Raw genomic sequence first — 12,512 nt, forward strand, 5'->3', positions numbered from 1 at the left:
TGGGTTGTTTGGTTTCTTGAAGTTTAGGCTTTTAAATCTTTGTATACTAACCTTTAGACTAGATACTAACTAGGTACTAACCTTCTGACAGATAGAGGTAAAGATTTTTCTTTTTACTCACTGTACTGGCTAGTTTTAGTATCAACTTGACACAAGCTGGAGTTATCACAGAGAAAGGAGCCTTCCGTGAGAAAATGTCTCCTTGAAATCCAGCTGTGAGGCATTTTCTCAATTAGTAATCAAGGGTGAGAGTGCCCATTGTGGGTGGTGCCTCCCTGGGCTGGTGGTCTTGAGTTATAAGAAAGCAAGCTGAGCAACTCAGGAGGAGCAAGCCAGTAACATCACTCCATGGCCTCTGCATCAGCTTCTGCTTCCTGACCTGTTTGTGTTCCGGTCCTGACTTTCTTTGGTGATGAAAGCAATGTGGAAGTATAAGCTGAATAAACCCTTTCCTCCCCAACTAGCTGCTGGTCATGATGTTTTGTGCAGGAATAGAAACCCTGACTAAGACACCCACTCTGTAGGATGCCTATTTGGTTGAAAGGTGGTGTCTTTTACTGTGTAGAAGCCTTTATATAGAGGATGTCAGAAAGAATAATTTCATTAATTGTTGGTGTCAATGCCTGTGACTACTGTGGCCCTACTCAGAAAGTCACCTTTCTGGGCCCCGGGTCTCTCCTTTTCAAGATGCAATAAACGCTTTGCTACAGAAGGATCCTGGTGTCCGCGCATCGTTCATGCTGGCGAGACGTTGGGCGCATGATATATGGTGCCGAAACCCGGCACAAACGCCTCACCATTGCAGGCACCAAGGAGAGCCTCCGCTCGCAGAGAGGGTTCAGAACTGCAGGTCGAAAGGTAAGCTCTGAGAGGCATGTTTGGTCTTGATCTCTCTCGTCTCTCTCCTCCCTTAGAAGATGCGGCGGATGCTTTTGTTATCGTGTTGGCAGCGCTCATTCTTTCTCTTTTGGTTTTTAATGTTGCGGCTGCCGCTAGGCACAGTCAGAAGTCGTGCCTAGAAGATGGGAAATGCCGCCCAACAGTAATAGCAGGACAGGGAGCTCTAGGGGAGTTACAGGACAGCATGTCAGAAACAGAGCGGAATGAAAGATTAAAGAGCTCAAAGAGAAAAGGTGCACATAAGAAAAAAGGCCCTTCTAAGGACCTTGGATCCGAGGAAGCGAGAGATAAGGGAAAGGATGCCCTGCGAGAGAAAAAGGGAGGAGATAAAAGGAACACAGTATTTTGGGAGAAAAATTTTGTCTTTGTGCTTGTAAAAGGTGTGATTAGGCTCGGGAAACTTCACAGAGTCATACTGATCAGATTTGATAGAGGTAGACCGCCTAAAAAATTTATTCAGGAGAATCAAACAAAAAGATATCTCAATTCTAAACTTTTGTCTTCAGAGTTGTAGTGTTTCACTTCCATACCATTTGTGAATGTCAGTCGTGCTGCTCAGATATCCCGTAATACATCTCAGTATCTTACAGGAATTTGGTTTCAACACGTTGATGGACTAGTCCAGGAATTGAGACAATCCATCGTCCATATCAACTCCACTCGAGTGGATGGTCACCGTGGAAGTGGTGGGAAAGGGGAAATCCTACCTTTCTGCTGACTCCTATTGGAATCTGGGTCCCTTTGGTGGGACACCATCTAGTTTTTCCCCTTTGTCTATTGTCTGTCCTTGGTGCACCAAGCTGTCCATGTATGTCAGTTTATGTCTGTGGTTTTTGTTTCTCGTTGTTTAAATGTTTTATGTTTCATGTTCAAAAGAAAAAATGGTAAAAACTTTATCTGCCAGTCATTCACACCTTGATTTGTTTTTAACTCGTTTCAAAAAAGGAACAAATGAATAAAAAGCAGTTTCAATCAGTCCTTGGAGCCCTGTACCTGTAGCCAGGTGTCTAGGTCAGCTGGAGAAGGTGCCCTGGGGATGAGCGTCTGCAGGAGCTGATGGCAGTTTCTCTTAGAAAAATCCCTGACTTATTATTAGACTTAGCAGGTGACAAGGTGCTTCTCTTAAAATCATAGCTAGAAAAGTAAAAATGGTGCTTGGTCTAAATATTAAAGATATGTGTAGCCACTTCAATTTTGTTTCTCATTGGTTTTAAATGTATAAATATGCTCTACATGCCTTGGTTATGGACTATTGGCTTATAAGTTATTGGATATGGTTAAAAAGGTATAATACTGGTAACAGAATGTTGACATAAAGCTGGTAATTTGGATAAAGTCATTCTAGACAACATGTGGCATGAGCCAACCTAGGGAAACAGGTCTAAATTGAGATAATATTTTTATGGAACTCTTATCCTAGAAACCAGACTTCTAAAAGATTTTAAGGGCAATGTCTCTTTGTTGAGGTACTGGAGACCGCACCATCGTGGTTCATATGTAGGAATTGGCAGTCAAACTTTGTAGCATGAAGGATAGACTCGGTGTTTTGGAGACTGGATTTTGGAGACTAGATCGTTTGTTGGAGGTTGAGTTTTGCTTTCCAAAGTTGTGGTTTGCCCTGAAGTTATCTGTATTTTAATGCTAATTCCACTGCCCCAAGAACAGCTGCCTAGTCACTACTCAAAACTCAGGTGACCTTGTGGTTGTGCTCTGGTGTTACAAGGAGAACTTAAGGATTGTGATTAAGGATTGCCAGTGTTGCATTGACTAACTCAAACTTATTTATAATTGAGAAAAAAATCAAACAGGTAGAGATTGTTACAGGATTTACAAAGGATCGATGAGGTTTTAGAACTTGTGAGAGCATTACAGCTTGTTTCAAGATAGATTTAGAGGATTGATTTTATGCAATTTGTTTACGTCATAGTGATTTTGTGTTTTCATTTTGTGAGCTTGCTTATAATTTTAGAGAGCCCATGAAGTGATATCATTAAATTTTTTTTACAAAAGAATGGATAATAGCCTTATATTATGTAATTTTGTTGCTTCTTCAATGTAAGAAGTTAGAACTTTGAATCTTTCAGTGTATATGGAAATTTTTACTACAAAACTTTGCTCTCCAAATGAGTTTTAATATTTGGGGAGTAGCTGTTACACTACTCCAGAAAAGAACATTTGAAACTAATTTTAAGCTTCTAAGGATATGTTAATTGCCAAAGTACCTCACCTTACCAGAGGACTTAACTTTGTTATCCTCATTGGAGATAAAGCTTCAGTTGTGTTAATACAGAATTGTAGGCTAGAGTCATGTAAGTATTTTAAAAAGAAACCTGGTGAAACATACCTTATTCCAAACAGCAATCAAATTGGTTATTACAAAATACTGATATTTGGCCTATTACATATACAAATTTCAGGCAAAGTTGATAATTTTACTCTTTGCATGCTTTTGTATTTACTGTAAATTTGTGCATGCAACCCATAGACTATGCGCTTACTGTATTATAGGTGGTTCATCTAATGAAAAGGCTAGATGTATGATTGGATCACTTGTTTATTCTCTTGAGTTTCCCCTGCTTCAACACAGACTATTAAATTCCGTGCTTTAGCCACTGTTTTTAAAATGTTAAAAAAAAATCAAGCTTTCAATTCATATACTGATAGCCAATGTGCTGCTTGTGGTTTATAATTGATTTCAATTGCTTAATGCTTTATTAGAGGCAGGTTTTCTACTTGAAATCAAGGAGTGATTTCAGTGTGAATGTCTGACAACTCACTGTCCTTTCAGTGCTCTGGCTCAGACAACTAAACAAAACCATAGACCCAGCTCTTTGAAAATGGTAATGGAGTTGAGAACACACCCTCACGAAAAGAGGAAGACTCCATTTGCTTACTTTCAATGCCCAGCTTCACCCTGCTAACTCAGGGATTTCTAAATAAGGCTAAATCTTGACCTTGTTTACAGGATTCAGCATTTCTAATTAATGCTTAAAACTTGTGAGGTGCTGGAGAGATGGCTTAGTGGTTAAGAGCACTCACCACTGTTCCTTTGTAGGCCATTTGGGAACTCAAACTAGATTGCCTGGACCCCTTAACGAGGGAGGACAATGATACTAGACAGTTTATATCTTAATAAATAAAAAGGGGGAGTTATTTCCCTGTATGCTATGTATGCTATACAATTATTTAATAATACTCCTTTTATTTCCAATTTTAAAATTTGGATGCCAAGGAACTCTGAGTGTTTATGGCACCTTACAACTAGGCATACTTCTGCATTTGGCATGATCCTGTCCAGGTATTTTTATGGGGAAGAGGGAATGTTTGTGTTTTTTCTACAGGATGCTACAAGAGTATGCCAGCTGCCAGAGGTGGTTGCTGAGACTTGCTGATCCTGGTTGCATGAAGGTTCAGCTCTCGTGGCTTGGGTCCCTGGAGTCATTCCTCTGCCCTGAGAGGAAGATGGAAGATTCCCCCTCATCTTTTGTCATCACAGATTTTGGCGTTGCTGCAGTCAGTGTTACCGCTGCGTGTGTCCTGTCCCACTGTGGCCTGCACTCCGACTCTGTGCACTGCTGCTTGCTAGAGAAGACTGGACTCCAGCCGTTACTGCCCCCCTCATTCCCCTGGTGACTCTTGCTGCCTTGACTGGTGTTGTCATTTTGCAGTCTGTAGCTTCACAGGAATGCAATCTGCGTGAAGCTGCTGTGGACTGGGGAACTCTGCCCTGGTTGTGCAGATCTCAGACATGGTTCCATTGCCTGCTGGTTGTTCCAGAGAAGAATGACTGATCCTGAACTGTCCTGGGAAAGACCTTGTTATTTTCGCTGCTATTGTAGCAGCCATTACTGCTGCAGCCATTGTGTGTGCAGTGTCTGGAGTTACCCTCCCCCAATCTATTGTTAGGCAAGCACAGTGGGTGAACTTTCTGGAGTAGTTGCTAACAATTCGGAGTTCTAAATTTTATTATAGGAGCGGCTTGACTACGGCCTTTGGTGGTAACAGCTGAGGAGAACCAGATGAGGTGCCCACTACTTATCGGGGGTGGCTCTGTTTGGTGCAGCCCTATGCTGTGGATTAGTGTTCATGCTATGGTTGGTTTGCAAACTCAGATCTCAACAGAAACGTGACAAGGTCATTGTCACTCAAGCACTTGTGGCCATTGAACAAGGGGCCTCCCCTGGAATTTGGTTATCTATGCTCAGGAATTAGTCAGCATCTGAGTTCTCTGCTCTTACACCCCATGGATTTGTGGATCCATTGCACTGGGATGAGAGAGACTCAATGATTCTTTGATCAGCCCTTCTACATCGCTGAGGTTTCCTCATTGCATGCGATAGGGTGATCATGATTTCCCCACTAACTCATTTTCATGCTGGCCTCTTTTGTAGAGTTCGCCCTAGGTTGTTTAGCAGTTACTGTCACACAGCACTGCAGTATCCAGAGACGGGCAACTTTCCTCATGCACAGACCAATCTAAGACACGGAGCCTGGTGGCGATAGGGTTACCCTATGACAGATAAGGCTGTGACGTTAGAGGAACGACCTAAGACAGGAGCCACAGCAGATGGACGTAACTGCAGAGGCCTAGACCAGCCTCATTCTAGTAAAACAAAAAGGGGGAGATGTGGAAAGCCTCAATAGCATTCGCCATCACAAGATGGCGCTGGCTTCCGCTGCGCCAGCCCTACTTCCTTTCAGGAAACTAGATGTGCGCATGTGCAAGAGTGTGTTTGCGCCAAGTCTTTGCCCACCCTGGGGCGTGCCAGTGAGATCATGGGTAAGCGACCAATCAGGCGTGGATGCGCCGTGCTAGGGTTTTATAAAAGCGCCTTTCTGGGCCCCAGGTCTCTCCTCTTCAAGATGCAATAAACGCTTTGCTGCAGAAGGATCCTGGTGTCTGCGCGTCGTTCATGCTGGCGAGACGTTGGGCGCGCGACAATTTCTTTGTAAATTCAGCTTGGCTAAAGTGACTTTTAAAACATTTACTTTTAAAAAGTCACTGTATTGCAAGAGAAAACATTTTAAAGTTCATGTAATCACAAATGTTGCCGATACTTGGGTCTAGAACCTGTTTTACTGAAGTTTGTTTCATAAAATTTTTACCTATCCTAATATCTTGAGAGGAATTTCTTGTGATTTCATAATGTAATTTTGAGGATTTAAATTAATATCATGGCTATATTTTAAATTGATTTTTGTGCAAGATGAAAAATACAAATCAGATTTTATTCTTCTGCAGGTGATGTTGAAATTTGCCAGCATAATTTATTGAATAAGCTGTATTTTCCACTTATGGTTTTGCTTACATTGTCAAAATAAGGTAGCCATAGTTTCTTCTGCTTATTGCCAGGTCCTTTATTCTATTCTCCTGGTCTACCTGTCAGTTTTTATGTCAACTTTAGGCTGTGTTTATCACTGTATCTCTGAATTTGAAGTTGGATACTGTGATACTGCTACTTGTATTCTTTTCGTTTGGTTGGTTTTTCAAGATAGGATTTCTTTGTGTAGCCCTGGCTGTCCTGGACCTCACTGTATAGACCAGACTGTTCCCAAACTCACAGAAATCCACCTATCTCTGCCTCCCCAGTGCTGAGATTAAAGGTGTGTGCCACTGAAAGACCACCGAGGTGGGGAAGACCCCCCACTCAAATTTTGAGACAATGTAATCCCCCCCCAAGAACTTACAAGAAACTGGTCTTGATGTAATGAACAAGAGGTGTATTTGAGGAACCAGAGCTCTGGGGACAACACGTATCTCACACAGGAGACAGAGGAGTTGACCCTGAGCCCAATTAGGGGAAGTTATTTATAGGGAAAATTACATAGGCAGTTGGCAACAGTCACACAAAGCAATTTCATTGGTTGGTTTACATTGGCACACATGATCTAACTTGGGCTCAGTTCAACTCTAGGCCACCTTGCTTCTGGGGCAAGCTGACCCTAGTTTTTGCTTTTCTCAGGACTGTTGAGTCAGGCCTTATCGAAGCCAGATGGTTTGTGGTGGCTATAGCTGGGCTACATCCCCCAAACATGATATGTTATTCTTTGCTGTGAGGTGCACTTGTCCTCATGGCAGGGTCAGTGGGGGATAGTTTAAAATCTTTATTCTTTCATCTCCACTGCCCACCTTTGCCAACTTTATTCTTACTCTTTAGGATTACGGTGGTCTTTTATGTTTCCTTAGGGACTTTTGCATTTTTTAAAATGTGTGAAATACAGCATCAAAATTTTGACAGGTATCAAGTTAAATATATGGATTAGTTTTGGCATTATAGTCATTTTCACAATATTACTTTTGCCATGCAAAAGCATGGAAGTTCTTTCCATGGCTCTACTGCAATGTTTTTTAGCCTTCCTAGTGGAGCCCTTTAAAACAGATCCTAGTGACATAGAGATGCCCAACCATACAATAACTTTTGTTACTACTTCGTAAGTGTACTACTGTTATGAATTGTAGTGCAAGTATCTGTGTTTTCCAATGGTCTTAAATGACTCCTGTGAAAGGGTCATTTGACCCAATTCAGCAAGTCTTGAAACCCACAGATTGAAAAACACTGCTCTATTTTCTTTGTTAAATTTCATTTTTAGTGCCTTGATGTTTTCATTTTAGAGGTATTTCACTTCTTTGCTTAGGTATATTCCTAAGTACTTAGTTTTGGAGGGAGTTATTACATATTGGATATTTTCTCTAAGACTATATTGTTGATATATGTGAGTGGTATTTTTGTTGTTGTTGTTTAAATATTTATAGGCTTTTATAGGATGTTATGTATGATGTCATCTGCAGATATAGTTAGTTTGACTCTCTTTTGTATTTGGTCCAACTGCATTATAAAACCATTGTAAATAAAAAAATCATACATCAAAATTAACCAGATGCTAAGAGTATGAATAAGAATAGATTTGATATTGAAGTGTGAAATCCAACATGAAATCCCAAAGTTCTATCTAAATAGCTATTCTAATTATAAAGAAGTTCATTAAGTCATATAATATTTTAATTCTTCCTTTCCTATTGTTGTCTCTCATCTCTCTTTCTGTTGTCTAATTGCTATAGCAAAGGCTGTGAGCAGTGTACTGAACAAAAGGAGTGAGTGAGCATCCTTGTCTTGCACTTGACTTCACAGGAAATGCTCTCAGTTGGTCTTCAATTTAGAATAGTTGTGGCAATAAATTTGTTGTATATAGCCTTTATTATTTTCAGGTACAATGCCCCTGTCCCTAATGTCTCCAGGACTTTTATGCCTGTAAACTGCCTTTTCTGGAATCAAAGTGGTGATGCTGTTTGTAACCTTGTATGTTTGTAACAAATATTATTGATTTACATAAGTTGACTCTGCTCTCCAGGGTGAAACTCACTTGATCACAGTGTACATTTTTCTTAAGGTGTCCCAGAATTCAGTTTAAAAGTATTTGATTGAAAACTTTGCATCTGTGTTAATCAAATAAATGGATCTAAAGTTTGTTGTGTCTTTATCAGGTTTGATACCAAAATAATAACATGAAAATAAATAATTTCATGACAATTAATTTGGTACTATTCATTTGAATTCTATTTCGTGGAACATATTAAGAAGAATTGGTATTCAATATTTCTTGAAAGTCAGATAGAGTTTAGATGGGAGTCCTTCTAATTTTGAGCTCTGCTTGGAGGGGAACTTGATTAAATCTTTGACCTCATGCTTGTAATGATCTGTCTTCTGACCTTAATTCTGATAGTTCACACTTCAGAAATTTGCATGTTTTTTTAAGTTTTTCATAGTTTTAGAGAATAAGTTTTTAAAAGCATCCTCTATTACTGTTCTGGATTTCATTAGAACTTATTGTAATAACAGGATTTTTTATCTCTAATGTTAATTTGTGTCTGATGTTTCTTTCTCTTTGTTTGATTGGATAAGGGTTTGTCAATCTTTTACTTTTCAATGACTCTTTAACTAGTCATTCTTTTATTCCTAGAGGATGTATGTATGTATGTATGTATGTATGTATGTATGTATTATTTTAAAATTATTATTCTTTAATCTTTTCTTTTTACACTGCAGTTGTTATCTCCCTCCTGGTCCACCTTCTGACTATTCCTCATCCCATAACTCCTCCTCCATTTCCAAGAGGATGTCCCCACCCCACCCTACCTTACCTCCTCACTCCCTGGGGCTTCAATTCTTTAGACAGGAGAATAATCAAAATTTACAAAGACCTGTAGCAATTAATGCCAAGTAAATAAAACTTACAATCAACAAATGGGCCAATGAAATGAATAGACAGTTTCCAAAGACAAAACATAAATGGTCAATAACAATTTTTAAAAGCATTCTCCTAGTAATCAGGGAAATAAAAATAAAAATACTTTGAGAATACTACCTTATGACAGTTAGAATGGCAATCATGGAATCTGGCAACAAATGCTGGTCCCTGCTAAGCAGTGCTATTTGAGGAGAATATAGACTCTTGAGAAGATGCAGCCTTGCTCATGAAGCAGTTCCTGTTCTTTCTCTACTTCCTGTTTATAGATGAAAATGGATTTAGCCAGCTTCAAGCCACCACACCTGCTTCCCCACTATCATGGACTCTGTCTTCCTGAAATAATTAATTAAAATGAGGCTTTTCTTCCTTACATTTCTTTTGGCCACATCAAGAGAATAACTAATACACTTGAGGATGTGATACATGTCTATAGAATTGTCTATACTCTTTCTATTTGATTCTAATTCAGTTTATTTTAAATGTTCAAAGACTCATTTTGCTTTGGTCATCAACCAGGAGAGCATAAACCAGATTTTTCAAAAATGTTATTGTTATCTGTCATAAGTTTAAGGCAAGAAAAAAAGATCAGCAAGAGAATGAGGTAGAGGAAATCTTTTTCCTCAATTCATATATGGTAACCATTTAGTCCTGTAATTCTTTGTGGGCAAATAAAGCCACACTTTTATTTTTTGTGTATTTCACACCTCTCAATTAAGAGGATAAAGCAACTCAAAACATGTAATATTATAAGGCTATAAATTAACGTTGATAAAACTGATCATTGCTTCTTATCATTGTAGTTATATAAATAACAGTCTCCTATGAATATGTTTCCCAACTGAGGTTTTAAGTTTGTGATTTAGGGGAAAATGGGCAAAATTTGATCCTCGCACTGGGTAGCTGGGTGACCTTGGAAATTCATGCTTTAATTTAGGGAAAATTATTATTCATTAGGTAAAAATATGTGTTGTTGTTAAAAAATAGAAAAATAAAAAAATATAGTTGTCTTTTACCCTGCTAGGTCCGCACCGCGGTGCCCCGAGATATCTGCTAGATATCTTGGTGGAAACACATCCCAGCCACACACTTTCCTACACTCAAACCCTCACTTAAAAGAACACACAACACAATAATCTTTGACCCAATTGGTAAGATATAATTGCACACTTAAACATACAAAGCCCGGTACCATCCATCCCTTAGGAACATTGATAATAACCTGTAAATACACAGAGCAGAATCTTAACATCACCGGCCATGGCTTCTCCCCCTCTCTTCTCCCTGTCTCACCTTCTCCTCTAGTCTCCTCCTCTTCCTTCAAGCTTCTCTCCCGCCCATTGTTCCTTCTCCTCCAATGACAGGCCTCCTTCTATTCTGTACCTGCCCTTCACCTGTACTTTACAAATTCAATGGGGAGGCTCTGGTGAAGTCACCTGATTCCTGAGTATGTGACTAGGGAGATGTCCTTGGGGCAGTGGAATTAGCATCAACATACAGATAACTTCAGGGGAAACCACAATATTTCCCCCTTTTTGTCCAGTTAAAAAGCCTTTTCACTTACATATAAATTGAGTACAATTATTAACATTCTACAATTTATAAAGCATATGATATTCTCAAGACTCAGTCCATCACTATATCAGTTAAACAGAACATTTAGTTATTCATTCCAGCTTAAGAAAGGCTTAAAATCTTTATTATATCTTGGCTAGCTTGGGTAGGCTATGAGACTATAATCAGTCTTCAACCCATCAGAAATCTGGGGATGACCAAATATTTATACACATAGGAAGCCTAACACGGCTTCCAGAAGTGAGAGGATGTAGAGACAAATCTCCATTAGCAGAGTCCCCTGTTAGCAACATTTGAATGCAAGTCTTCAGCCTTCTGGCCCTAAATAAACTGACAGACTCTTGAAATGCAGATTTTGAAGGGCTGATCACCCTGTCACAACTATTCTGCATAATTTGTCCTTTTCTGGACAGTATTAGTCTGCAGATGAAACAGGCAGTTTTGTCCAGTGGCTGCCTAGCCACAAAGTATTGCCTCATCTGAAATAGAGATGTTCAAATTCTTCATTAAATCCAGCAAAGGGGAACAGTTCGGACCAGATATGTCTCAACAAAAGATAAATAACCTTAAATATCAAATTTTGTGGATTTCTGATGTTTTTGAAAACCATCTATCTATATAAGACAATCTGGACTGTTGGCTACATATCCTACACAGTATCTTGAAAGTACTCTCACAAACTCAGAGCCATGAATTTGCTATTTGAATCTTAACTCACAGGTGTAATTAACTCAGAAGTTTGTAATGACAATAGAAAGATGGGCTCTAAACATTGTACTTTTTTTTTATGGTCAACTGGGTTGTTCTTTTTTTTTTATATCTTTATTAACTTGAGTATTTCTTATTTACATTTTGATTGTTATTCCCTTTCTCGGTTTCCTGGACAACATCCCCCTAGCCCCTCCCCCTTCCCTTCTATATGGGTGTTCCCCTCCCCATCCTTCCCCCATTACCACCCTCCCCCCAACAATCACGTTCACTGGGGGTTCAGTCTTGGCAGGACCAAGGGCTTCCCTTTCCACTGCTGCTCTTACTAGGCTTTTTAATTGCTACTTATGAGGTTGGAGCCCAGGGTCAGTCCATGCATAGTCTTTGGGTAGTGGCTTAGGCCCTGGAAACTCTGGTTGGTTGGCATTGTTGTTCATATGGGTCTAGAGCCCCTTCAAGCTCTTCCAGTCCTTTCTCTGATTCCTTCAACAGGGGTCCCGTACTCAGTTCAGTGGTTTGCTGCTGGCATTTGCCTATGTATTTGCTGTATTCTGGCTGTGTCTCTCAGGAGCGATCTACATCCGGCTCCTGTCAGCTTGCACTTTTTTGCTTCATCCATCTTATCTAATTGGGTGGCTGTATATGTATGGGCCACATGTGGGGCAGGAGCTGAATGGGTGTTCCTTCTGCCTCTGTTTTAAACTTTGCCTCCCTATTGACTGCCAAAGGTATTTTTGTTCACTTTTTAAAGGAGGAGTGAAGCATTCGCATTTGGGTCATCCTTCTTGAGTTTCATGTGTTCTGTGCATCTAGGGCAACTCAAGAATTTAGGCTAATAGCCACTTATCAATGAGTGCACACTATGTGTGTTTTTCTGTGATTGGGTTACCTCACTCAGGATGATATTTTCCAGATCCATTCATTTGCCTATGACTTTCATGAAGTCATTGTTTTTGATAGCTGAGTAATATTCCATTGTGTAGATGTACCACATTTTCTCTATCCATTCCTCTATTGAAGGGCATCTGCGTTCTTTCCAGTTTCTGGCTATTATAAATAAGGCTGCTTTGAACATAGTGGATCAT

At 39.7% G+C, this 12,512-nt stretch overlaps 1 protein-coding gene across 1 annotated transcript in view; it reads left to right on the forward strand.

The window, feature by feature from the left end:
- LOC147999769 (uncharacterized) overlaps positions 1-6,145 on the forward strand; it is a 38,847-nt gene extending 32,702 nt beyond the window's left edge. The window contains exons 2-3 of the mRNA XM_087593612.1: positions 688-858; positions 4,242-6,145. Coding sequence (XP_087449738.1) covers positions 767-858; positions 4,242-4,533 — 384 coding nt within the window. The 5' untranslated portion in view covers positions 688-766 and the 3' untranslated portion in view covers positions 4,534-6,145. The remainder of the gene's footprint in view (positions 1-687; positions 859-4,241) is intronic.
- The last annotated feature ends 6,367 nt before the right edge of the window (positions 6,146-12,512 follow it).

Source organism: Rattus norvegicus, chromosome 18, assembly GCF_021556685.1.
Source record: "Rattus norvegicus strain SHRSP/BbbUtx chromosome 18, alternate assembly SHRSP_T2T, whole genome shotgun sequence".
Classification (NCBI taxonomy): Eukaryota; Metazoa; Chordata; class Mammalia; order Rodentia; family Muridae; genus Rattus; species Rattus norvegicus.